This window comes from Muntiacus reevesi, chromosome 20 (assembly GCF_963930625.1).
Source record: "Muntiacus reevesi chromosome 20, mMunRee1.1, whole genome shotgun sequence".
NCBI lineage: Eukaryota > Metazoa > Chordata > Mammalia > Artiodactyla > Cervidae > Muntiacus > Muntiacus reevesi.
The window spans coordinates 5,889,749-5,916,056 of record NC_089268.1 but is presented as its reverse complement, the minus strand read 5'-3'; the positions used below and the strand labels follow the sequence as shown (position 1 = coordinate 5,916,056).

Sequence of the window (26,308 nt, the reverse complement as noted above, 5' to 3'; positions counted from 1 at the left end):
AATTACATACAGAAAACCCAAAATTCTAGTCTCTGGCGCTAACCATCGCTTTGACCTCCTGACAGCATGTAATAAATCAAGGCACTTGGTATCCTAATCATTTTCAACAAACCCACAGGAGCAGGGTACCACACAGCTGAGTAAGGACCTTTTCCGTTTCTTCTTTGATTGCTGTCGTCACAGCTTTATCCAGCTCTTTCTTTGACTGCTCTGCCTTTATGGTCAGCTGTTCACACTTTATCTTAGCTTCATTCAGCTTCTGTTCAATCACAGCCTTATCTTCTCGTGACAACTTTTCGCCACTCTCTTTTAAGAAATTCTCTGTGTTTTTCACTATTTCTGCCAATGCCTGTGCACTTCCTTGCATATCTTTCTGTAATTCCTTTTAACACAAAAGAAAAAAAAAATCATTAAATTAGTAAATCAGTCAGTCAGTTCAGTTGCTCAGTCGTGTCTGACTTTGAGACCCCATGAATCATATGTTTAATTCTTTCAAAACCATAATTCTAAAAGTGGGGTAGATGTGGGCAGAGGAGAACACATAGAGGTTGAAAAAGCGTATTCAATACCATGTTCATTTGAATGGTTTTATTTAAAGCATAATATCTAATGTAATTTGAAACCTCAAAGACCACTAAAGAAAGGTATGAGATTTGCATGGTTAATAAATGGATGTGGTTTGCAAAACACTGAAAACAAATATTTAGTATATAATCTTTACAAATTTGTACACAGCAGACTTTTTTACATTATGTGGGTACATAAAAGTTTTTAAATACATGTTAATATTATCAATTCTCTTTCTAAACATTAATTTTTTAATATATATCTACTTCTCAAAATAAAAACAAATAATTCCCTAAATTATGAGCTAAGTTGTTCCTAAGATAATCTCCAAACAAAGACAATTTTTCCTCCTAAATGCCAGAGTTCTATAAAACATACTGTTTGCTTCTTTGCCCTGGCTGCTAGGAAGCTCAGAGTAAGATCTCTCCTCAACTATTACACCTTTCCTCTCGTTAGATTGCTCTATGTAATTCTTCCTCTTTTCATCCATTATAATGTCTTTCTTTAGATTGTACTATGCTTAAGTCTTCATGTTATTATTATAGTTATTTTTATAGTCTTATAGTTATTATTATAGTCTTATTTTAAGGCTCCCCAGATTTCTCTGGGAAGTATCTGAATGCAAAGCGGCTGTCCAGTTGTCCCAGCACCACTGGTGAAGAGGCTTTTCCTCCTTGTATATTCTTGCCTGCTTTGTCAGAACTAACTGACTGTGAGGGTCTATTTCTGGGCTCTCTTCCACCCCACTGATTTCTGTGTCCATTTTGTGCCAGTACCATCTCATTTTATGGCAACAGCTTTGTAAGACAGTTCCAAATCCAGAAGCAAGACAACTCTAACTTTGTTCTTTTTCAAGATTGCTTTGGCTAGTCAAGGTCTTTTGTAGTTTCATATAGTTCTGTGTAGTTCCATGTAGTTCTGTGAAAAATGTCATGGGTACTTTGATAGGGATCACACTGAATCTATAGATTTCTTTGGGTGGTATGGACATTTTTTACGATGTTAATTCTTCCAATCTATGAACACTATGTATAGAATCCATAAAATATAAGAATATATTGTACAGCACAGGGAATATAGCCAACATATTAATTTTAAATGGGAGTGTAATCTGTTAAATGTTGAGTCACTATGTTTTGTGTCTGGAGCTAATATAATGCTATAAATCAACTATACTTTAAAATATATAAATAAATATATTTTTTTAAAAAGAGATCCTTTTCACCAAGCCACTACTATACAGCATTAACTGCTGGTCCCCTGACATATAATATTTAACTCTGACAGTAACGCAGCAGTGGAAGTATGAGCAACGAAGTCAGTGAGGCTCTGAGAGCTTCAGTTACAAAGCCAGCAACATAGAGTCTGGGAGCAGAACCAGGAACTATCTCACAGTGAAGAGAATGTTCCTTCTCCTGACACTGAAATAAAGCTTTCTTTATCTGTTACTATTGCTTGTTCCTTCAATGAAAAGAAACAAATCTCAGAGAACAGTGAAAGGAGTAAGATGAACCTAAGAAAGACCAAGAACCCAAACTCATGGATGTGTCTCCTGATTTGTGAGTGACTGGCCTTCAATGGATCCAGATTCTAACTCATCATATAAGGTTTTTCTCCCACCTATCAAACCTCCTATATATATGTCTCCTCCATTCAACATCTCACCAAAAAAGAGGCAAGAAAATTACCTGGCTTGCTGGAGCCTGAAATACAACTTTTAGTATAAAGCTTCAAGCTCAGAACTAGGGGTGTCTTGGGTGCACCCTGCCTCTGAAAAGGTAAAGGTGACTACTTTCCAGTAACCCCAACTGCTTTCCAAATACCAGTAATCCATCTTAACATGGACTCGACCCACTAACGCAAAGCTAGGTTCTACCTCTTGCTTGGACTGGTACTTCTTTAACTCAGCCGTGCCATCTCCAATCACGAAGGCTTCTTGGTGACCGATGAGGCGGTTTTCGGTTTGGGTGAGGAGGTCGCAGATGCCCTGCAGTTTCTCTTTGTACTCCTGCTGACGCTCGGCCACCAGCTGAAGGGAAGAAAAGCATAGCCTCGTGAACTGGCCCCCAGTTCACTACGGTCACAGCTGTTTACCACAACACATTCTGCAAGTTTCCTCTACATAAGCTTCCCTACGTATGCTGTAAACATAATAGCAATGGGGTACATGCTGAACAAGTGACAGATCGTCAGAGCGCAGCTCAGGGGCAGGGGAGGGGATCGCGCCTTGATGACGCCGCTCGACAGAGCAGTGGCCACGCAAACGTGTGAGAGCTGGCGCTGCTGACCGACAGGAAGAAACAGCCCGTTTTCTGAAGCTCTTGAAACCTGCGACACACACAATTAATTCTGCAAAAGGATATCAAAACAGAAGTTAGTTGTGATCAGTCTGTGAGCATATATTCGTTATGTGTAGACAGGATATCACGCTGGAGACCACACTTGTGCTTCCAGAGGGAACTGAAGGAGTTTTGCACAAGGTCTCGTGCCCTCATCACTGGGGCCAGTTCTGTCCCACCTCTGCACACTGTTGCTATTGAATGAACCACCCCAAATAATTCATTACATCATCCTAAGAGATTAATCCAGCCATTGCTTGCATCTTTCATCTTCCGATTAAATACACTCTAGTTACTCATTCTACAGCCATGGATCAGGTTGAATAGGAGCCTGACACGTGCCAGGAAAGGTCGTAAGAGTTTTAATTCTTTCTTTCATTGATGCCCACGATACTACTGTGTAAGCACTGCTACAATCTCCAATTTGTCAGTGAAATAACCGGTTCAGTGACCTGCCCCGGGTTCCCACAGTGGGTAAGGGCTGTAAACAGCGTGTAAACTCAAGCAGCCTGGCTCCAGAGCCCAGTCCCATCTTGCTGGGCCACCCTGCTCCCAAGAAGCAAAGACACCCTTAACCTTTGCTCTCCACATGTTCATCAATTTATCCCTGGACATTTCTCAGTGCATACACATTTGTTCCTCCTGGGGAAAAAAATTACAACTCTTCCCTAAAAACAGTAGTTTGAGGGAGTCATGAAAATTAAAAGCAACTAATTCTAGCCTTCTTAGGACCAAAAACACCTTTATATATTGTAGAATTGCTACATCATACCCTGTCCATTCACTGCCATTCCAGAAAACCCTTCCTATCTTTTCCTACCCATAGCCCCTGGGGTCTACATTACGGATTTCACACTGAAGCGCTAAAAGCCAAGAATTTCAACTCCACAAAGAAAGGCAGACCTTCTGATGATCGAGATCTTGCTCTAGCTGTAACTGAGCCTCTAAATGTTCCACCTGGGTAGTTACTGAGTCCTGCACGTCAAGGAAACCCTTCTGAGTTGTGTTTAAGAGCCTTAAGAGTTGTCTGCTTTGGGTGGGAGACAGATCTTGGGCATGTTCAGAGATGAAGAACTGCACGTCAAAGGCAACCGTCTCCAGCTGCGTCTTGGTGTGTCCGAGGTCTTTCAGCACCTTCTGTGAACAAAGTAGTACTAGTTAGGAACAGCAAGGGAAGCCACAATGCAAAGTTTCTATCAACAATAACACTTACTACAAAATACAGGGCTTCCCAGGCGGCGCTAGTGGTAAAGAACCCGCCTGCCAGTGGGAGACATAATGAGACTTGGGTTCAGTCCCTGGGTCTGGAAGATCCCCTGGAGGAGGGAATGGGAACCCACTGCAGTATTTTTGCCCAGAGAATCCCATGGACAGAAGAGCCTGGGGAGCTACAGTTCATAAGGTCGCAAAGAATCGGACACAACTGAAGCGATTTAGCACGTACACATGCTTCTTCTATCAGGCATTCAAGCTTTTATTGATCTTTTTTCATGACTCACCGAGTTGAGCCAATCATTTGTAATGAAAGGTAGTAATGAGATTATTTCAACACTATGGTTATTAACATTGTATTAAAAAAAAAAACAACCCTCTCAGAATATTTCAACCTTGTCTGGTAGAAGCACTTAAAAAGTTAATTGAAGCAAAAGGTAAAGATCCAACCTGTGTATGTTTAGCACATTGAAGGGAAACATCAACATTAAAATATTACTTGCTAATGCATACAATATCCATGTCACTGTGGCAGCACATACATGAGACCATTGGGGATTTAAGACGTAAGTCCCAAGAGGCCAGAATTTCAGTTTTTTGACTCACAGGCCAAGAGTGTCATTCCCTGCCATTCATGAGGGATGCGGTTCACAGTAACAACTTGGGGGAAAAGGTGTGACTAAATGACTAATACTATGATACAGCTACAGGACTGACTTAAATTACTGTATCTTTATGTGACTGATACATAAATAAATACATAAATACCAGTCTCAACATGCAGCAGTGGTTACAGCTTCATAAAGGCTGCAGGGAAAGACAGAATGACAGCTCTGAAGTGATCATCTTACTGCTGCATCAGCTGTCAACAAACATATCTTACGGAGAAAGGAAATACGCCTTTACAGCATAAGCAAGTCACCTTTTCCCTAAACCGCTGTGATACTAAGTCCACAAGTTTTCTAGTGTACTGGGCTGGCCAAAAGGTTCGTTCAGGCTTTTCTGTACCATCTTACGGAAAAATCCTAACAACCTTTTTGGCCAGCCCAGTACCTTAAAGAACTTCCCTGTGGCTCAGCAGTACAGAATCTGCCTGCAATGCAGGAGACCCGAGTTTGATCCCTAGGTCGGAAAGATCCCCTGGAGAAGAGACTGGCAACCCATTTCAGTATTCTTGCCTGGAGAATCCCATGGGCAGAGGAGCCTGCCAGGCTACAGTCCACGGGATCTCAAAGAGTCGGACACGACTGAGCGACTCACGCACACACACGCTTTATCTTACTGATTTTGACACCTGCCTTGAGAAACTCCAAGTTTTGTTTTATGGGTTCAGTGTCTCGAACTGTCATGACCTCCACATTCTTCACAGATTCGCTCGTCTCCGATATCCAACGTGAGAATGACTGAAGTTTCTGCAGAAACTCTTCATGGGAAACGGCTAATTTAGACTAGAAAATAAAAATTGAATGTTCATTTTTATCTTTCCCCGCATTTTAAATTCCTACAAATAATGATCCTGTGTGAAGGGCTTAATGGTTTAAGAACAAATATTTCATCTTATGACTAAATTTTCAAACCCTCAACTTTCTCCCAAAAGCTAGATCTGACTTGGCGCGAGACGTTCTGGTAACCTACCACCTCGGAGTCGATCGCCAGCGTTATATGGTTCATTCTTTCTGAAGACGCGGCCTGGAGGGATGAGAAGGCCGTCTGCAGACTCTGGAGGCTCACGCTCAGGTCCTCGAGGGGTCCCCTGGGGAAGTCACCCGGCACAGACTGTACAAATTCCTCCGCCAGCGTCATGTCTTTTCTTAAAATCACACCAATTGGAGCCAATCCCAATTCAAACGTCTGCAGAAAAAAATACGTATCTCGTATCTATTTAGTGAGAAACACACGTTTCTCACTAGCTGACCACCCTCCATAACCGTCAGCAGACGATTCTTACCTCCAGCTGTTTCAGCTGCTCTCTCAAAGCTTCTAGACTGCCATCCTGGGAGTCCTGGCTGCCGAAGGGGAGCTTCATGTCTTGAAGCAAAGCCAAATACTCGCACATCTTTGATCTGTGCTGTAAGCATTGCTGCAGCTCCTTGGAAAACTAAAGATAAATGTGGACATTTAATTCAATCGGCTCTGTGCAGATTTTTCAAGCAAATAAAATATATGTGATTATTCCCAAATGCTCCACGCAGCTACTTGCTTATAAAATGGAAAGTCTACTTACTCGCTCCATCGAGCTGTCTCCAGAAGCCAAGTCTTCTGACCCTGAAATACATTCCAAATGGCCTGGGGACGCAGCACATGGCTCCTTCCGCCTCCCATCTCTTGGCAAACCTGGTGCACAGACAGGAGAGTTTTCCGGGCCACTCTCTTTCACACTTTGTAAATTTAGGGAACAGGGGTTTCCGCCCTTGCTGTTAAATTCTTCAAGAATGTGTGGCTCCTCATCTGTCACTTCAGGAGCTGTAGGTGATTTTTGATTCAAGTCGCTACCCTGTCCTCCCTTCTCTGAATATCCATCAGCAAGCAGCGTGCAGAATATATTTTCAAAATGCAGAGGAGGAAGTGCAGATGTCCCACCCTTTTTCTCCAGATCACACTCCATCTGAGTTAATTCTTTCATCAGTTCAAAAGCTCCTATAACTTTCTGGCTATACTGATTTTGCTTAAGTATATTGAGGAGCAATTCAGACTTGAGGTTTGCAATGCAGAGCGGATCCTCTCTGCTCTCTGCTTTTAATTCTGGTGAGTTTTTGGTGGGGGAAATGCCACAGCCACTGGTGTTAGAGTCACTGGGCACACCAGTTGTTTCATTTATGAACTGTGATGAGCTACTTCCTTTAATTAAAGTTTGAATTAGAATGTTAGCATCTGCACAGGCTGAAGGTTTTCCAAGCTCTTGAGGAGTCACATGATCTTTCAAACTACCTTTTAAGGTGTCACTGACGTCCTCCACCAAGGCCTGAGATAGTTCAGCGACCTGCACCTCGCTGCCCTGGGCTCCTGGAGATGGAGCTGGTTCTTTCCCTTTCTGCTGCTCAATCCCCTCTTTCTTGCTGTTAATTTCTAAGGATGAGCAGTCAGTCCTTATAGCCTTACTGGAGTTAGTTCTTACTCCATCTGCACAGAGTCCTGACTGTACAAAACCCATGTGTTTTCCAAGGCCTTCCGCATTTCCAAGAGGGAAGCCTGAAGGCGTGCTTTCATCTCCTGCTGGTGTGGACTTGGGAACTCCTGATCTGCTTTCTTCAGCAGGAAGGTCTTTCTGTTGGGCTGTCTCCTTTGGAGGTGAGTCTTCTTGGGCAAGAGCTGCCATCTCATCTGCATTGTTAAGTCCTAATTGTAAATGCTCCTTCCTGGGAGAGGAAGCGACTGGAATACAGCTTGAGGTATCTTCACCTGGTTTCAGTACATCCTCTGCTTTTACATCTTTAGCACAATGCTTTAAGTAAGTAAACAGATCAGGCTCATCTTCGGGTTCATTAGGGAGTGAATCTGTCTCAATCCTTGTAAACCCTTTGGACAAGGTCATGTCTGAAGTCATGTCATCACTGATCACTTGGGAAACTGATGAGTCAAATATTTCTTCAAGATTCTCAAATTGAACGGGACTTCTACTAACTACTGTTGGTAGGTTCTGTGGTTCATCTTTAAGGGCTACTGTTGTGTTTTTAAGGCTTCCTTCCTGACTGTGTTCTTCACTGTGTGTGGTCTGTGGGAATGGAAATGGACTATTAACTAAATCAAGACTCTCCCTTGTACTTTCACTGGGCAAAAGTTCAGGATATTTATTATCTTCTAAGGGACCTTCTATGAAAACTTCTCCTTTACCTGCACATATTTTAGGAATTGATGCTTCATCTTCTGTTAGTATATTGCTTTTGTCAGCTCTCCTTTTAATTAGATCCCTTCCACTGCCTGGAGGATCGTTATCAGCTATAGACACTGTGAATGACAAATGGCCTTCCTCAGCAGGTTTTCCTGTTAAACTGGGCTCAGAACAAATGATTTCATCAGAAGAGGAGTCACCACGAAGTGTCACATTCTCATAATATGGATTTCCACCTTTCACAGAGTCAGCAGATTCTGGCTGAATCAACTTAAGCCCTGTGTTCTTTAGATGGTCCTCTAGTTCAGAGGCTGAACTGATACTAGTATTAGGTAAGGCACCAACACGGCTAAAGGTATTTTCTGATTCAGTGTCTTTCATGAGAGGCAGTAATTCATCCTGAAGGACTATCTCGTGATTCAACAGATCTTCTATGCTTTTTCCAACAACCTCATTTGTATCTTCCGGAAAGTGGTTTATTTCAGGACCTAAGCTACTTTTACTACTTGATTCTGGCTGTAAAACATTCACACCCTGCTGTTTTTGTGAAGAATTATGATGATGCTTTTGAGTCGGGAGAATCCTTTTATTGTTCCTTTGACTTACACAGCTGTTTCCTGTTTCAGGAGCAGCTGCAATACACCCAGGGACGACCAGAGCCGCAGCCGCACCCTGGCCCACAGGCTCCGCACCCTCCCCGCCCACTCCATCTCCAGCACCAGCAAAGCAGTCATCGGCGTCGTCCTGCTCATTACCGACAGACACGGAACCCTTGTAACTGTCTTTGCTTTGCACAGACTCTAAATGATCAGGAGCAGATTCGAATCCTTGTCCAGTTACACAGTCTTTTTCTCTCTCTTCCCAGCAGCCAGCATCCTCAGATTGTACCGCCGTCCTGAAGCTCTCTTTTCCTCCCACAATTTCATAGTCAGTCAATGAGTCAGACTCATCACCTTCAAGGTCATCTGCACTGTCCCTTTCTGATACAGTTTCCATCAACGGTCCGCTCACTTCATGGGACCCAAGTGAATTTAACTGGATTTCTTCACCAGAACCGAACTCTGCCTTCTCAACACCTATGAGAAAATCCTGCAGAGACTGCACTTCTCCCCTCACACCTGAGCTATCAGCCAGCCCCGCCTGCGTCCCCACAGAATGCTCGCCCGCTGTAGAAACATCATAGAAAAGCTCTCCAGGAGGAGCGGCCCAGTCATCCTCTGGCAGCGATTCATAGTCCTCGGGCTGCAGACCATCACAGTCGTCACCTTCGAGGAGCAGGGAGTCGTGGTCGTCGTCCTCAAACAAGGGTGTGTCGTAGAAGTCAGCGTCGCTGTCTGTGTCCGTGGCTGTGTCGCTCTGCCGATCGTCCAGCAGGGACGTTTCATAGTCGCCAGCACTGGCGCTGACAGTTCCTTCCAAAGATGGGGTACGGGTGTGAGCTGGGCTGACATAATGACGACCAGCCCTTGAGGCCGGGGCACCCGAGGACCTTTCCACTGTGGACTCACTTTGCTCCTCTTCGGGTTCCTGCTGAGAAGCAGCAGGAGTGTCTTCATCTTCACCACAAGTATCTGAACTAAAGTCATCACTCTGATCCTCTACCTGAGGATGACTACAACCAACACTGAAAGATTTCTCTACAGCTTGCTCTCCCTTTAAACTGATGTTAATAGCTGCAATTCCCAGAAACTGGTCTTGAAATTTTTCTCTTATTCTTTGACCTGATGACTCGGTTTGGTCATTGAACGGCAATGTAGAGGTTTCACATTTCTTTCCACTACTCTCTGCACTGCGTACATCATGAAAACTTCCCTGCTGGGTCCTCAGTTTATCATGACTTAACAAGGCACTCAGCCTGGGGGAATAGTCAAAGAGAGTTGAACCCCTGCTAATATTATCTTCATTCTCTGTTTCATTTAAATCATAAGCTCTACTAGTTTTCGGTTTTATCATTGGATTTGTTATCAAATCACTTGCAAACTTGTGAAGGGTTTTAGAACAACTACATTCATCTGCACGTTCCTTTGTTTCTAATTGACTTTGATTTTCACCATTTTCAAGTCTGTTTTCAGAGTCTTGACTGGGCAGGCTAACATCAGCAAGTCCAAGCTGTCTTAAGTATGATCTGGAACAGGGAACACACACATCAGGTGATTTCTCAACTTTAAGATCAGTTGCGATTACATCTGCCAGGTTTTCTGACAGCCAAAATTCACTCTTGATAACATGAGTCTCCAATGCCTGAAACTCTTCGTCTATGGCATTTTCAGGGGTTTCTTTATTTTCAGGTTCTCTCTGAAGACATTCATCAGAACTACTTGGTGAAGCTGGACTTTCACCCATTGCTTTACTTGCAGTGTTATTCAGAAATACACCAGGGAGTCCTAAGACACCAGAACACTCTTCAGTGGGTGTGTCCTTGTCAATTTCTGCACCACAGCCTTCCAGGAGCATCCCCACAGCCTCATTCAAGTCTCCATCATACAGCAAAAGCCTCTGCCCTGTGTTTGCATCCATATAGCTATTTATCATCAAATAAGACAGGAACAACTTTTTAGTTTGTTCTGAGCTCTGAGTTGCCACTGGCTCTTCTCCATCAAAAGCATCCTCTTCTAACCTGTAATCATGGACCATAGACGGTTGGAATTTACAAAAAGAGAGCCATCGTTTGGCATTTTTACAAGCTTCTAAATCTCTCAAATCTGGCATTTTATCGGGCAGTGTTATACTTTTTAAAATCGATGCTGTGTGATTATCTATAATTCCGAGTTGTGTGGCAACCTCCAAATCGATGACTTGACAAGTTTCTGGGATGTAAAGAGCAGCGATTTTCTGCCTCCCTTCCAGGATCTTGGAGGCCAATTCGTGGGTGATCAGCTCCTGCTGCAGAGATGATGATGTGGGGAAGATTTCCCCAGAGTGAGGCCAGATGAGGCCCACGTAGCCTCGCTGAGCCTCAAGGACCAGAAGGGCACTGCTGGGCGGGATCAGATCGCACTGGACTGCCTCATCGACAGTCAGACGCTTGGCGGGGTTGCAGCGGATGATTCCTCCTGTCTCCACCTGGTAGGTGAGGATGCTATTGGCAGTATCTCTGTCCATTACCCCCTCTGCCACGGCTTCTTCGACAGTCAGCCTCCGACCAGACTTGGAATTGATCAGACCTCCTGAGAGCAGCTGGGCACCCAGCAACCTGAACATGGTCTCACGGTCTATGAGGCCTTCGTGTGCTGCCCTTAAAATGCTCACATTTCGGCCACATTTTAATGTTATTCTGCCTCCTTCCTGAGGCCTCACAGGCAGAAGCCGCATCCCTAAGTCTTCTTGCAAAACACTTCTTTGCATGATATCTATTAGAGACACCTTCTCAGAGGTGGAGGGGTCAATAAGGTCTTTGCACAGATTCTGCCTTTCCAGGATTTTAGAAAATAAGGCCGAGGAAACCAGGTGCTGCTGGAAAGCCTTCTGCAAGGTCAGCTGTTCTCCTGTGGCTGGAATAACCAGCGAGCCCGTGGAAAGCAGGATCTCGAGCACTCTGATGGCCATGGCCTCTGAGATCACACCTGCAGCCAGGGCATCCAGCACCGGAACCCTGGTGGACGACACAGCGGAGATAATCTCCTTCATTTCATCGAGTTCTTGGAGTTGGCTCAGAACTTGCTCATCGATAAGGCCGTGACTTTGGGCATCTTTGAGGTTAAAGCACGTTCTTAATTCTGGCGAGATGAGCCCAGAAATCATGAGCTGGGTCTCAAGCAACCGAATTCCTGTGTCATAATCGAGGAGGCCTCTCAGCACCGACTGAAAGACAGAAAGGACTTCTCCCGTGCTCTGATCGACGGTGCCCGCGATGACTTTATCCAGCTGAAAGGAAAGCACAAAAGTCTCAGTGGCTGACACAGGGGTGAGCAGTGTCAAGAAATTTAGTTTGCAGGTTTTTTTTTTTTAAAATAAAAAAAGACACTTTAGCATAAAAATCCTCTACTTACCGAGGTGTGGCAAGGCTGTGAGTGTTAGGCAGCTCAAATGCACAAGTGATCTAAGTCAGTGATCTATCGAGAGCACAGGATGTGATAAAGCTTTGAAAACGACATGCATCTGTGAATTGAAAACTTCATATTGTGGACATCAACAGGTTAGTGAGGACACGGAGAAGATGAGGGTGAGGAGACAGGACACACACCTGGAAGGCAAACCATGCTCTCTGCAACCCGATAAGATTAGTCTCCTGACACGGGAGAGTTTAAAACCCCCATGCTATTGATGTTTACAGCATACGGACTTCTTCAGACAGCCAAAAACCCACAAGCCAGAAAAAATCGCTACGTACCCTCAAAATGCAACAAATAGTGTGCAAAGTACTCCAGGGAGTAAGAGAATTGAATATAAAAATAACTTTTTGAATTCTGAATACTGTGTTGAATATTGAGTATTGTCAAGTTTTGAAAGTTCAAGGATAGGCCAAATTGTAAGCAATTTTTGTTATATTTTGAAGATGCTAGAGGATCCTTACTAAGACATATGGCCCAATATGTCTCAAATAAATCTCCTGATTATCTCTGAAGAGCAGACAAACCCCCTAATATTCCAGTGGCACCTTTAGAGATGACTCATAGACTATTTTATATCATCACATTTATATATTAAAATACCTACTGTAGCAGCAGCAGAATGACTTTGAAAGAGAAGAGTTAGAAAAATGAATGACTCTTTTCTTTTACCATGCAAGGCAGAGATTAAGATGTCACAGAAACTGATGACAGCAAGTGAAAGGTTGCATTTAATAACCAACACGGAAATCTCCAAGTACTTACATAAACCCCACCCATGTTTCTTCCACGTACACAACTCAAGATCATGTCTTTGTCACTACATGTGACATCATGTCACATCATGTCCTACAACCATGCAGTTAGACTGAGAGTCTTGAAACAGCCTCGTGTTCTAAATAAATAACATTACCTTCTCCTCTACCTTGATGTCTCCTAAGGTTTGTGACTGTTGCAGTTGCTTCAGAGATTCACTAAAGAATAAATTATAACTTTCTTGGAGAGTTTTCACTTGTTTTTCCAATTCATTTCTTTCTTCATCTGTCATTCTAAAATAACCAGAAAGTAGGAAATGAAGAATATAAGTCTTCAAGTGATAACTATGACATAGTAGGTGCAATGATTTTATAAAGAAAAATACTTTCCTAAATTAGTATTGCCTCATAAAAGATAATGTAAAAAACCAATATTATATCAATACTGTAATACAATAAAAAATAACATAATCTCATACACAGATGGCTGAGGTCTAGAGTGGCTAGATATGTAAATTAAGGATGGCCTTTACAAAAAACCAAAGGAAAGAGTATAGACTAATATATCAGTATCTCTCTAGCATATGCAAATTTCTAAAACAGCAATTGCTGTTATCTAACAGAGGGAAAGATTCCATTGTTAGTTCCAAAACGGAAAAGGGACAGATAATGTGCCATGACTCAAGAGGAAACTTGTTCAAGCAGAAAGATGAATAAAAATGAAATTTATAAGGAAATTAATCCAATTTGCTAAGGTACAAAATCATTCTAGATTAATTCTGATGACAGCAAAAAACGCTTTAAGAAAAGGGTAGATTCCATCCCTTCCTGAGGCTAAAATACATGAAGGGCCTCAAAGCAAGGACCAAACCAGTAGAAATCTCGTTGCCAAAGGTCTCAGCTAAGGAAATAAAGAACACATTTATACATATTTTCAAAAAGGCAGGTCTTGGAGAGTAAGTACTACTTAGAATCAGGACCTGGCTTAGAATCTTTACAACTAACTAGCAATTGATCCTTAACGCTGAGCCTTTCTTATCAGCAATATATGGAGATAATAAGTATATTTCAGAATTCTGGTAAAGACTGAGAGTCAAGAAAAGAGACAATTAAATCACTTTATAATCATAGGTTATTAACTAAACTTCTAACTGAGTTCCATTTTTAAACCCTCCACTAAAATTTAATATCCTTTACTTTGCTGAGCATTTTGAAGACCACTTCGCTACTTTGAATAAAAGACCTAATTAAAACCAACATACTTGTCTCCATGTTTAGCCAGAAAGAGCTGCATGCCTTGTAGTGCTTCCGATAACTGTTCCTTCTTGATTGAAATTTCTTCACTGGAAATCTGCAAGGTAAAGAAAGCACACTCAGGCTCTTCCTTCACGAAGGCTGGATAACAGTCTTTTAAAAAAACTGATCCAAGTTTCCATCAACACCCACACGATGGGTCTATTTTCAGGTGACCTGAGTCAATCCCATGAGTTATTCCCAGTCTGCAGGTCTGGATAAGATGAATGCTTCATTGAGAATGCACAATGAATGAAGCCCCTCCCTCTAATCCTAAGGCCATTATTTCCACAAGGAAATATAATACAACATGGTAAGATTCTTGCATCCATCCCAGCCCAACCAAGAATGAAGGAGGCACAGATGCTCAGCACTGGACATCACCGTCCTCACAGAGAAGATACAGCGCTCCTTTGGGAAAAAACATGGTGGAAGTATCTCTCTTGATCTGCAGAACGAGGTTAAATAATTCCTATTATTAAGACATTTGCTTGCAAAAGTCGCCAGTGACAGTCAGAGAAATTAAACTGACCAGTTTGGGAAAAGCAAGCCCTTGTATTACTTTCTCCTAATTCAGAAGTGTAACATTTCTGAAGCCCTAAATCCCATGGACAAGCGGGGTGGCAGAAGAGTCGGATACCACTTAGTGACTAAATAAAGTAATTACCATTCTTTTAAGTGATGGGACAATGAAAAGGTATATATTCCCTAGACATATTCTATTGAGAATCAATTTAAAGTTTATTTTTTGTGGTTATAGGAAAGCACGGTGCTGCTGCTAAGTCACTTCAGTCGTGTCTGACTCTGTGCGACCCCAAAGACGGCAGCCCACCAGGCTCCCCCATCCCTGGGATTCTCCAGGCAAGAACACTGGAGTGGGTTGCCATTTCCTTCTCCAGTGCATGAAAGTGAAAAATGAAAGTGAAGTCACTCAATCGTGTCTGACTCTTAGCAACCCCATGAACTGTAGCCCACCAGGCTCCTCTGTCCATGGGATTTTCCAGACAAGAGTACTGGAGTGGGGTGCCATTGCCTTCTCCGATAGGAAAGCATGAGGCCATACTAATTTTTTGAAAGACCCTTATTATTGCCATCAAATTACCTGAAATTTCCTTTAATAGAGAGACCAAGAGTAATTCAAGATTTGTAACTGAGGCCACAATCTGCGCTGGAAACGTATCTATTGTTATGTCTGCCAGGTGTAAACCTGAAACTGATTTATAAAATTCTGGAGCACTCATAACCACAGAATGAGGACATACCAAGGGTTTACAAACCACATTCCTCAGAAGAAATCTGTTCTCCACAAAGAAATCCTTGCTAAGGTCTGTGTCCCTATTTTAATTCTTGTCCTATTTAACAGGGGGGAAATTAAGAAGTTTTAAGCTAAATATTCACATTCACTTTGAAGGCTTTAGGTTTAAAACACTCAATGTAATTGTGTTTTCCAACTTATTTCCTCCACACTCTATAAAATGCAGTTTGCTAGACTATGAGCTAAGCTAGCTTGATTTCAAATGAATGAGAATTCAAGCAAATACTCAGGTCTATAAACCTCTCCTGGGGGAACCTCAGAGATGGCACACCTGCCTTGCACCACAGGTGAAATGTGACAAGATACTGAAGTTCTCCACTGTTAGATTATGCCAACAGTGTCTGTTTCAAGTGATGACAAGTGTGTGTTGATGCAGAGCTTGAAGGTAAAAAGCTACTGAGCACCTCTGTGATTGCACAGGTCAGGAGGGCACTGTAGGAAACGTACCCCCCAAAAAATGCTGCTTAACTTAGCAGAGGTTTATTTTTTAAAATAAACCAGCAACTCCAGTGCTATCACCAGCAACAGTAACCCCGTGCCCTAAGAGCATCGGGGGCGGGGGGGGGGGGCATTCCAATGGACACCTTGGAGCAGTAACATCTCACAAGATGTAGCCATTCAACCAATGCCAAGGAGACAGGTTTAGCCCACAGAACTGAAGGCTTCATTAGGAGAGGGAAAGAACCTAGAATTCCTGGTGGAGGGCAGAAGTTGTTTTCTTTAGGAAACAAAAAAGATCCAGAAAAGCACAACTGATTTCAATCTTCACATGTTGTCATTTTGGTTTGTGTTTTGTTCTTGAAACTTGTTGTTCAAGAAGTTTACTTGAAACATTGTAAAAAGGAACCTGCATCTCTTTATGACACAAGAGTGTGTGGATGTACTCAGGGTATAAAAGAGAGGGACTCTACTCTCCAGCAGTGCGAATCAAAGCGACCAAGAAGCAGAGCTCACTGTGAGGAGGACCAGGACCACATACTGGCTGACTAATAGTGAGATCAGTATTGATAAAGTTCAGAATCTGGAGCAGAGACAGCTTCTTCTGCCACATACTGTGATTCCTTGGGCAAGTTACTGAACCTCTCTGATCTTCATTATAGTTGCCCAAAGAAATGGGGAAAACTAAAGAATTAAAAGTATTTTTTAGATAGACTGTATCGACTCAGTAAATTCTTATCATTGTAATTATTATTAAACCAGGATCTCGGTGAATACCTTTTGCTTAGAAAAGGAAGACTTTCCAGCCTTCTCTCCATCTCTCAATGTCTTGCTGATATTTGATACCCACTTTTGTAATTCTTTGGCTTTTTCAACATGCTCTTTCTTTTCTTCTTCCAGTGACTTCTGACAGGTGTGAGTGATTAAAAAAAAAAAGATATATTCCAGTAAATGAAGAAGCTATTAATCACTTCTCAGAAAACAAGGATGTAAAAATATTGTTTTCATCACACACAGGTTACTGAGATATTTTATTCATTCACTTAAACTACATTCAACACATCACGTGGCAGATGTACTTCCAAAATGTTTACAGTAGCAAAGCAAGCTGTGACAAACACTCTCAATCTAAACTCCCAGCTGGTCTATTAACATGACATATTCAAAAACTCAACTTTACTCATGAAGCACTGGAAGCTCTTCGAATCGCTGCCTTTGCATTAGCATTACAATCAGAATTCTCTAGACAGAAAAATCTAAGACAATGGCAATCTGAAAGAATAAAGTCTACAAAAGACAAAAAAAAATACACAGAACTAAGAAAAACCTTCCCCCTCCTGCAGCAGGTAAACCACTCACAACGCTGCTTTTAATTACAAAGTTGCAACTAGAAATGGGAGATGGTGGTAAACATATTATATGTAAAGTAGATTACAACATACAGAAAAACTAAAAATGTGCGTTTTTCAAGGCGATCTGAACCACCACAGCTTCACGGATATGGGAACAAATACACATTTCCCCTTTGATTTCACGGTGCTTTTATAGTGCTCTGTCGGTAAGTGTAATGAATCCTTGAACAAATGGGAACCCTGAGAGCAGGCTGGGTCCCATCCGGGATGCAGAATTCTGAAGTAAGGATGCTGTAAACTCACTGATGTTTCTCAAGCTTGTCTCATATTTCAGGTAAAATACTTTTATTTTACTGTGGATAGGTGTTCAAAAATTGAATCTCAAAGCTAAATGGAACCATTATGAAGAGCAGTAAATCTGTTATTTTCAATTTTAAACATATTCTCTCTCGGGCAGATTGGAGTCTAAAATCCAAGTAACCTGACTTTTAGTCTAGAGGAATGATGCAAATTTCTTCCAGATCAGGAGACAGCAACTGTGTTGTATAAAGGCCCAGAGAACAAGTATTTCAGGCTCTGGGAGCCATATGGTTACTGTCAGAACTACTCAACTCTGTCCTTGTGCCCAAAAGTAAGCCAAAGACAGTATGTACACAAGAGTGTGTCTGCATTCCAATAAAACTTTATTTAAAAATAAATTTATAAATGAAAAGTATTCTCCCTTCTGAGCAGTGTTCCCAGCCCTCAAGAAACTGATGGTGCTTGCAGCGTGTGACACAGTGACTAGGGTGTGGATCTTATCATCAAGCTGTGGGCACAGCAACGTGAACTAACCCAGCATCTCTCATAAGCCTGCTTATGTGAACATGCCCTGTTATGAAGAATAATAGAGGCTGGAAATTCCTGTCATCAAGGGTTCAGATACTTCTAGGAGTTTCAGTCCTGTGTGGAAATCAAAATCGGCTTTTTCTAAGGCTTCTTTGTATGTCAGCTTTCTTTTCGTCTGGGGACAGAGGATGTTTCTGACATAGGACTTTTGATCTTTGAGCTTCGTAGCAATGAACACATCAATAATCCCTACTTGCAGAGCTTCTTCAATGGACAAGCGGGACTGAGCCTGGGGCTCCATCAGCCCCCCAGTCAGGTACTGAAATTCCAGACATCGGATTCCCATGTCCTTACTGATGATATTTGCACCCACAGTTTCCACCACGGACATCACCTTGTTGGTGACAGGGTGGCTGACCCCCGTGACCACTAGCTCGCACTGCCGCAGCTGCTGGGCAAAGCCCTCGTCCACCAGGCCTCTGCGCAGGGCTTCGGCCACCCGGTACCTCTTGCCAGTCAGCGGGTCGATGATGCCCCCAGTGCTGACTTGGGCTTCAAGGCATCGGAGGGCGGTGATGCGATCGACCAGATTCCGACGGGAGGCCTTCAGCACAGAGATCCTCTCCCCGCTGGACGTCAGCCAGTACCCCGCAATCGGACTGTGCACATCTTTCTTGGGGACCAACCGGCTCAGCAGGGAATCGGCAAGTTCTGTGAGTGTGAGGAGGCCTTCCTGATACTTTTTGATGGCGGCTTTGTCAATGGTTCCCTGCTCTATGGCCTCACTGATACTGAACTGTAATCCGGTCTTAGCATCGGTCAGCATGCGACAAGGCTGCCCATAGGACTCATAAAACGTGGCTTCCTTCCACTGATACTGCTGCCCCGAGAGCTCCAGGTACGTACTCTTCTCGATCAGGGTTCTCTGGAAAGCCTCATAAGCAGTCAGCTCTGCTCCTGTCCTAGTATCTACAACAGCAATCCTGTGAGTTTTCGCTACGTTGAGATTGGAAATGTTCTTCTCGCCAAATGGAAACAGAAAGCACTGGCTGTCTACATCAAACACACACATGCGCAGTAATTCCGAGTAATACAGGGCTTGCTTGTTATTGGGATTAGGGAAGACGCGGCTATTGCTGGAGGGCTCATGTAGAAACTGCAGGATGGCGTTATTTAGCAGTCCTTGCTGCAGGGCAATTTCTGGGGGAACCCGAATGCCCCTTGTGGGGTCGATGACGCCCCCACTGGCGATCTGCACCTCCAATATATGTTTGCCCCTCTGTCTGTCAACCATTCTATTTTCCATGGCCTGAAACACTGACAGCATCTTAGAGGAACACGGATAGCCCAGGGCTGCCTTCTCTGCCTCGAGGAGCCTGATTTTAAATTCAGGGTCCACCACACCTTTAAGGACTGCATCCTCAACAGAAAAGGTCTGCCCTGAAAGGGGGTCAATTATGAAACCTGTGGCCGCCTGAGCTTCTAAAAACGCTAAAGCCATCATCTTGTCAATGATGATTTTCTTGGCAGCTGAGGAAAAGGAAATCTTTTCTTTTGTGGATTCTAGGTAAAGCCCTGCGATGGAAGTGGCTTTTGTCAAAAACTTGCTCAGAGTTTTCTGAACTTCTTCAATGGTCTTAAGACCGAGTCGCAGCTGCTCAATTGTTTTCATGTCCAGAAGCTTAGCCTCAACCAACTGCCTGGCCGTCACGGTGTGCCGGAGCCCTTGGAACTGAAACTCATCATCCCTGACCGAGCATGTGTGATCGCCATCAAAATTCTGAAAGGTCTCTGGTTCCGAGCTTTTGTTTAGAAAATCTCTCTTGAGCCCACCCGCTGCCCTGCACCCCTCGAGCATCCATTCTTCACTGCCAGGGACTGGACTCTTCTCTTGCTTTAATGCTGTGACATCCGCACGCATAGCACACTGCTTGCTCTGAGCTATCTGTAATGGGAATTTACAAGATGTTAAAAGTCATCTAAAGAACGTTCTCATGTTACCCACTCCTAATCCAAATATAATTCCTAGAATAACAAAGATGACAAAAGAGGAGAAAACTGTTAAGCCCCAGAGGGTTCAGGAATAAGGAATGCTATTTTGAGAGTCTGAAGTTTAAACTTTAGATGACTATTAAATATTAAAATGGTATATCTGAAAAAGACGGCAGATGAAACCTGTCCACAGAATGTGTTAGTAATTAAAACTAACTGCTTGCTTTTTCTAGTTTTCTTTAGGGTCAAATTTTTCAGAATAGAATCCTGTTGATACCAACAGGATAGCCATGCCATCTGTGTTTTTCATCTCAAGCACTTAAAAACTAAAGATTATGGTTTGTAATAAAGATTCAGGTAAATCACTAGAAAATGATAGCATGGTTTTCTGTCGGAACTACAAAGAACCAATCACATTCAACATGGCTAAAAAAATACAGCCTAGCAGAGAAAGGAAACAAGAGTGAAAACTTGACAGAGAGTAATTGGTAATACTCAGAGAATACCTCAAAGGGCGCCAGAAGCGTCACCAGGTCTATTTCACACTTGTCATCTTGACACCTGATGGCGGGTCTGGAATTAAACAGAGCTTGATCTCTTAGCTTCTCAAATTCTGACAGTCTTGCAATGGGGTTCGTCTCGTCAAAAGTTATCTGTAACTCGGTGCTTGTTTGAGAAAAGTACTCAGAGTAGCACTGCTGGGTTTTCTCTTTCTCAACCAGAGCCCCCGATGGCCTGCCCTGGACCTCCTTCTGCACACGCTCCTCACCCCAATGCTGCCATCTTTCCTCTGACGGCTGTGGTTCCTGAGTCCACCTCTGCAGGGGGGCCCCAGCCCTGGGGGGAGTGGAGGGGAGGTCCCCGGGGCCCAGACCCTCTTTCCCTGCCATCTCAGGGTCTGGCTTCATAGCTTGGTTCTTTTTCTGGATTTCACACTGGAGCACCACTAACTGATGCTCATGCTCCTTTACCTGCTGGTCCATCTTCTGCTTCAGGTTTTCCACCTCCTGCTTCTGGGCCACCAGCTCATCCTCAAGCTTCCGACACTTCTGGTAGTGATGGGCCTGCCCATCCTGCCCTTGGTGCATCTGCTGCCGATACTGCTGGAGCTGCCTCTCAAGTTCTCGGATGTTTGTCTCACAGAGCCTGGCGTTCTCTTGAGCCCTGCTGTTTTCCCGCTGCAGAGACACGAAGTCCAGCTGGATGCCCGAAATATCACGCTCTGTGATATCTTTGGAGTCCATCAATTTTTCCATCTTCTTCCGAAACTCCTCTGCAGAACGCTTGAACTTCTCAGACTCTTCCTGAAACAGAACCATCTTCCTGTGCGTCACCTGCTCCTCTAGGGTCTTTAAGTGCAGTTCGTCTTGCACCTTCTTCAGCCTGTTGTTCAGGTCCTGCACCTGCGCCCGCTGCATCTGCACCGTCTGCTCCCCGAGGCGCTTCTCCTCTTTGGATGCGCTCAGCTCCGCGCTCAGACTTCGCACCTCCTTCTCTGTGTTCTGGATGATGCGGTCTTGCTGGTCACACTTCTGCTTGAATTCACTCACTAAATGCTGACTCTGGGCCAGGTCTTCTTCCAGGCACTTGATTCTCCTTTGGAAATCCTGTTCCGTTTTGGTCTGTTTGTGCAAGTGCTCGTTGGTCGTGCGGAGCTGGTCTTTGAAACTATCCGCCTGGAGTTTCAGCGTTTCGCATCTTTGCTGGATGGCTTGTTTCTCTAAGACCACGTCTGCCGATTCGGCCTGAATTCTCTGCATCGTTAACTTGGTTTCGTTATTCTGCCTGGTGAGCTCCTCCACCTTGTGCCTCAGCTTGTCTGCACGCTCATTACTTCTCTCCAATTCCTCTTTCAGCTTTTGGATTTTCTCATTATTCTCCTTTTCAGCTTGAATATTCTGAAGCAACTGTGAGTGACTTTTCTCAAACTGCTCTTTCAGGTGATCTGACGTTCTCTGGCAGAACCGTGCTCTGTCGCTAGAAGACGCCTTGCCATCCTGCGGAGAAGTAACCTGTGCGTTTAGATGCTGCATGCTCCTCTCGGCGGCAGCCTGCGTCCTGGTGATCCGGTCCCCCTCCCTCTGGAGCTTTCCCTGCTCCTGCTGCAGCGACTCCAGTTCCAGCTCATAGCTGCGCTTCATCCTCGTGAGGTCGGCGGCCTCCTGCCTGACCTCGGCCGCCCTCCCCGAGGTCTGGCTCAGCTGCCTGCCCAGCTCCTGCAGCTGCCGTGAGTAGCCCTCCTCGGCCTGGTCCTTCCTTTCCAGTTCCAGCTTCAGGCACCTCAGGGCCCTGTTGGTCTCCTCCAGTTTCTCGTTGAGCGAGCGGGCCTTCTCCTCCGAGGAGGTCTTCTCGAGCTGCAGGGCGCCGAGTTCACACTTCAGCTCCCTCACGTCCTGCTCAGCCCTCCTGTTGGCCACCATCAGCTTGTCCACCTGCTGCTTCAGGTCCTTGGCCTCGGTGCTCGGACAAGCTGGGCGCGCATTTTCTGTTACTGGTCTTCGGGCTTCCGAGTCGACTTTCTGCTTTTCCTCCAGCGGCTTCCCTGCAGCCTGCTTCTGGAACGTGAGGTCTTTTTCCATCCGCTCCATCAGTTCCAGGAGCTCGGCTTCGTGGGCCTTCTTCCTCCTCAGCTCCGCCATGAGCTCGCCCCTCTGGCGCTCGAGCTCCTGGAGGCTGCAGTCCTTCCTGGTCAGGCGCTCCTCCAGCGCCCTCTGGGTGGCGCTGTGCTCCGCCAGCTGCTCGCGGAAGCCGCGCAGGTCGCGCTCCACGGCCTGCAGCTCCTGGCGGTACCGCTGGGCCTCGCTCTCCGCGCGCACCTTCTGCAGCGCGATGTCCGCCGCGTCCCTGCGCTGCCTCCTCAGCGCATCCTCCGCCGCCTCCCGGACTCTCGGGAGCTCCTGCTCGGCCCGGGACTTCTGCCTCTCGAGCTCGGCCAGCGCCCTCTCCAGCTCCGTGATCTTCCCCGCGAGTTGGCGGTTCTCCCGCGCGGTCGCCTCCTGCCGCTGGAGCAGGTCTGAGTACACCCCTTGCTCAGACGCCTCCTGACGCCTCTGCATCTACGGGAGACGTTCAGAAGGGTCAGACCCGCGCCGCCCCAGCCCGTCTGCAAGCGTCCGGAGCCGCGCTCGCCAAAGGACCGACACCGCGGAGGGACCGAAGGCAGCCCGAGCCCCGCCACCGCCACCGCCACCAGAGCAGGAGCTTCAGGAAGCCAGCAGTGCGGAAAACCACACACCCTTTTCTAAGGAAGGGAATCTTTTTTTTTTTTTTTGCCTCTCAGGAATAATTTTGCTTTTAAAATTTGCTAGCTCAGGATTTTACAGCAAGAAGGAACCCTACAGCCTGACTCAGCTCAGATGCGGACACTGAGGTCTAGAAAACTCATGCAAAACAGGCGGATGACAAAGGAGGAACCACAATTCTCACAGCAGTCCTCTTTCACTCACACACAACCTAGTCCTACGAGCTAAGAAGAAGATACAACATAGAGAAGTACGTTCTCTAATGAACATTAGAGAAGTCAGTCTTCAGTTTCTAACCCAAAAGAAATGAAAAACGATATCTAAGAGAAAGAAGATATAGAACTCTGGAACAAAGAGCCCACTGAGGAAATAACACTTAACAGGAGGAAGGAGGAAATTATATAAAAATTTGTAACTTCCTACAATCTAATTTCTCACTAATTTATATTTGCCCTACTATGATACTTACAATAATCAGTATTGCTAATGCAAAGGCAGCCATAGTCACGGTGGCTTTAGAAAAGACGTGCTTCATGTACTCACAGACTGTTGCTGTCATTAATGACATGGCCCATATGAATCCACCTTGACAAGTACCTTCAGATGCTCCACAAACATAAAGATACGTGTTAAATATAAATGCTTATATAAGTTTACTTAGGAATTCAGCTCCAATTAAGAAAATTTGTTCACTCTATTGAATACAGAATCGATCTCAGCTGGGAGGAATACATTTGACTATAGAACAATGTGATCACATCTAGTTTATAATCACAATTTAACTTCTCTTTATTAATATCATAAGCTTATTAGCATTGTATTATCAGCTAAAAATCATCATAGTTAGAAGTAACTTACAATGAGGGAAATTATTCTAAATAGCAGGTTTTATTTTCATGAAAAGCCTTAGTAAATCTTAAGAATTTAATTTGTATTACAGACCACACATCTTATTTTGCATCCTCTCATTACATGATTACCAATAATTTTGATGAGAATTTCAGTTGTTTCCTTTGATAACCTAAATATCATTTTTAATAAGAATTCATATAAAAACAAATCTCATCACAGTCTGTAATATTTAGTGCTCTGTTTATTATCAGGGTCAACTCTTAATGACACTGAAACATTTTATCTGCTTAGACATTAAAAGTATTCCATATATTAAAAATAATAATAAAATAAAAGTATTCCATATATTAATATTTTGAGTAGACAACTTCTAAAAGGGTCTTTCTCAATTTCTCATCAACTTTCCTTTCAGACTTAGCTGTTGTGAAGAAGTTTTGAGTCCCTTCCTTTTTTTCTCTTGGTCATAGTCCGAGGTTTAAAAAAAATGAAAATTCTCTCAGGGAAAAAAAAAACGTTAAACCCTAAGTGTCTTGGAATCATTTAAGTGATTTGTTAATCTCATGTTGCCTAGATAACTATAATTTTTTTAAGCAAAGATTAGAAAAATTACTAGAGATCATTTAGTTATATTACTGATTTGCTTTCTTGCGAATCTCAAACTTATTCACATAAAATAACTTCAAGTTTTATCTAAATTTTTTCCAAGGAGACATGCTGTCTTTTAATCTCAGCAATTAATATATTCTGCAGTCAACACAGACTAGAAAAATCTCTTTATCCATTGAATATCCATTGCAGATATCCTACTAATATTTCTGTAGTCAATCTGGTATTATCTTTGAAATTAACATGGCTCCCTCTTTGATTCCATGTTTATTATGGAAAATTCTGCTCTCTGACCAAGATTTCACATGTGGGTCATAAAAACCCAGTTTCAGAAACACTTCTTTGTGGAATCTGAAAATTGAGCTATGTATCTTTTATAAGATACTCCATTATTAAGACCCTTAAGTGGTGAATTTTTAATAAAGAATTTAAAAATCTATTTTAAATTATAATAGTCCTTTCAGAGTTCCATAAACTGTATTATTTTGATTTTCAATTCAATATAAATCTTTAACATTTCAAAGGATGACAAGCATAATTTAGATATATTTCAGGCTTTCTGAAATATGTTTTTGGGTTTATCAACTTCTGGTACTCTACCCCATCAGATAAATTGAGCAAAGTGGCTCACATGTGTGCAATCAGACCTACACAGTAAGAAAGGAAGGCCTTAAATTATTTTAACTACTAAATATACAATTTAAAAGATCTGCCTACCACTTAAAATGGAATATCTCTTAAAAACTAAGAATGTAAAAAAATGTGGACCTTTCATAGATGAGAAGTTTATGCCAATTATTTGGATGTGAAAATACTCTGGTCCTCCTTTCTAAGCCCAAAGGAAGTTAGTTATAAAGACTTGCAAATAGCTATGTTAGTGCTAGTAACTCTGAACAGACAGAAATAGTTTATAAAAGTAGTCACACTTTTTTTAAAAACTGAGAAAGCAACATCTATTAGACACTTGCTACCATTTTGGTTCTCTCATTATATGAATGGAATTATACTAAGTACAATCACCTCCAGAATTTCAACAGTGGTCTAATTTAAATGGTCAATGCCCCACAGTTTACTTATTGTAGCATTCAATTTACTATTTTTGTCTGTTCTGAGGTCAGGAATAGAAAGAATATCAAGATAACAGAGCAAAGCATAATACCTTCAAAATTAGATACAACAGCCTTTTATAAAAACATACTTTCCTGAATAACTCCTTATTCTGTTTCTGAATATATTATTAAATGCACATAGTCTTTTTAATATACACCATATATTTTTGACAAAAATAAAAACAAAACACCTCAATTCTTAAAAAGCATTGTCATTTTGTATAAATACCTGCTACTTCTAACTTAATGGTGTTTCTGTTTTAAATCCTTGAAGATGTAAATTAATTTAAAAGATATAAAACAAATTTATGTAATATTTCTGTAGACATCATAACAGTAGTAACTATACTTCAAAGAAAACTGGAAAAAATTCTGCTAAACTGCCTACATTCCATAATGTAAATACAGCCATTTATCTCATATTAGATAGAGTCCTAGAGAGAAAATAAAAATGTTTTTCTTTTGTTCCCCAAATGGTTGTTTCTTTTTTTGCACTGCTTTTCAATTTGAGGGAATCTCAGTAACAAACC

General features: G+C 43.1%; 1 protein-coding gene across 16 annotated transcripts in view; it reads right to left on the bottom strand.

Annotated features, from left to right (window-relative positions):
* Window positions 1-26,308, bottom strand: part of DST (dystonin) — a 516,002-nt gene that overhangs the window by 145,191 nt on the left and 344,503 nt on the right. For 9 of the 16 annotated variants that reach the window (XM_065912746.1, XM_065912748.1, XM_065912745.1 and 6 more), the window contains 10 exons: window positions 16,575-16,703; window positions 14,014-14,102; window positions 12,910-13,045; window positions 6,343-11,811; window positions 6,067-6,216; window positions 5,754-5,969; window positions 5,417-5,566; window positions 3,810-4,043; window positions 2,444-2,596; window positions 149-382 (listed from right to left, as the gene is read on the bottom strand). In XM_065912746.1, coding sequence (XP_065768818.1) covers window positions 149-382; window positions 2,444-2,596; window positions 3,810-4,043; window positions 5,417-5,566; window positions 5,754-5,969; window positions 6,067-6,216; window positions 6,343-11,811; window positions 12,910-13,045; window positions 14,014-14,102; window positions 16,575-16,703 — 6,960 coding nt within the window. Of the gene's footprint in view, window positions 1-148; window positions 383-2,443; window positions 2,597-3,809; window positions 4,044-5,416; window positions 5,567-5,753; window positions 5,970-6,066; window positions 6,217-6,342; window positions 11,812-12,909; window positions 13,046-14,013; window positions 14,103-16,574; window positions 16,704-16,798; window positions 19,923-20,475; window positions 23,026-26,308 lie in introns of those variants that run through there. The other 7 variants (XM_065912754.1, XM_065912756.1, XM_065912761.1 and 4 more) reach the window with 2 other exon arrangements.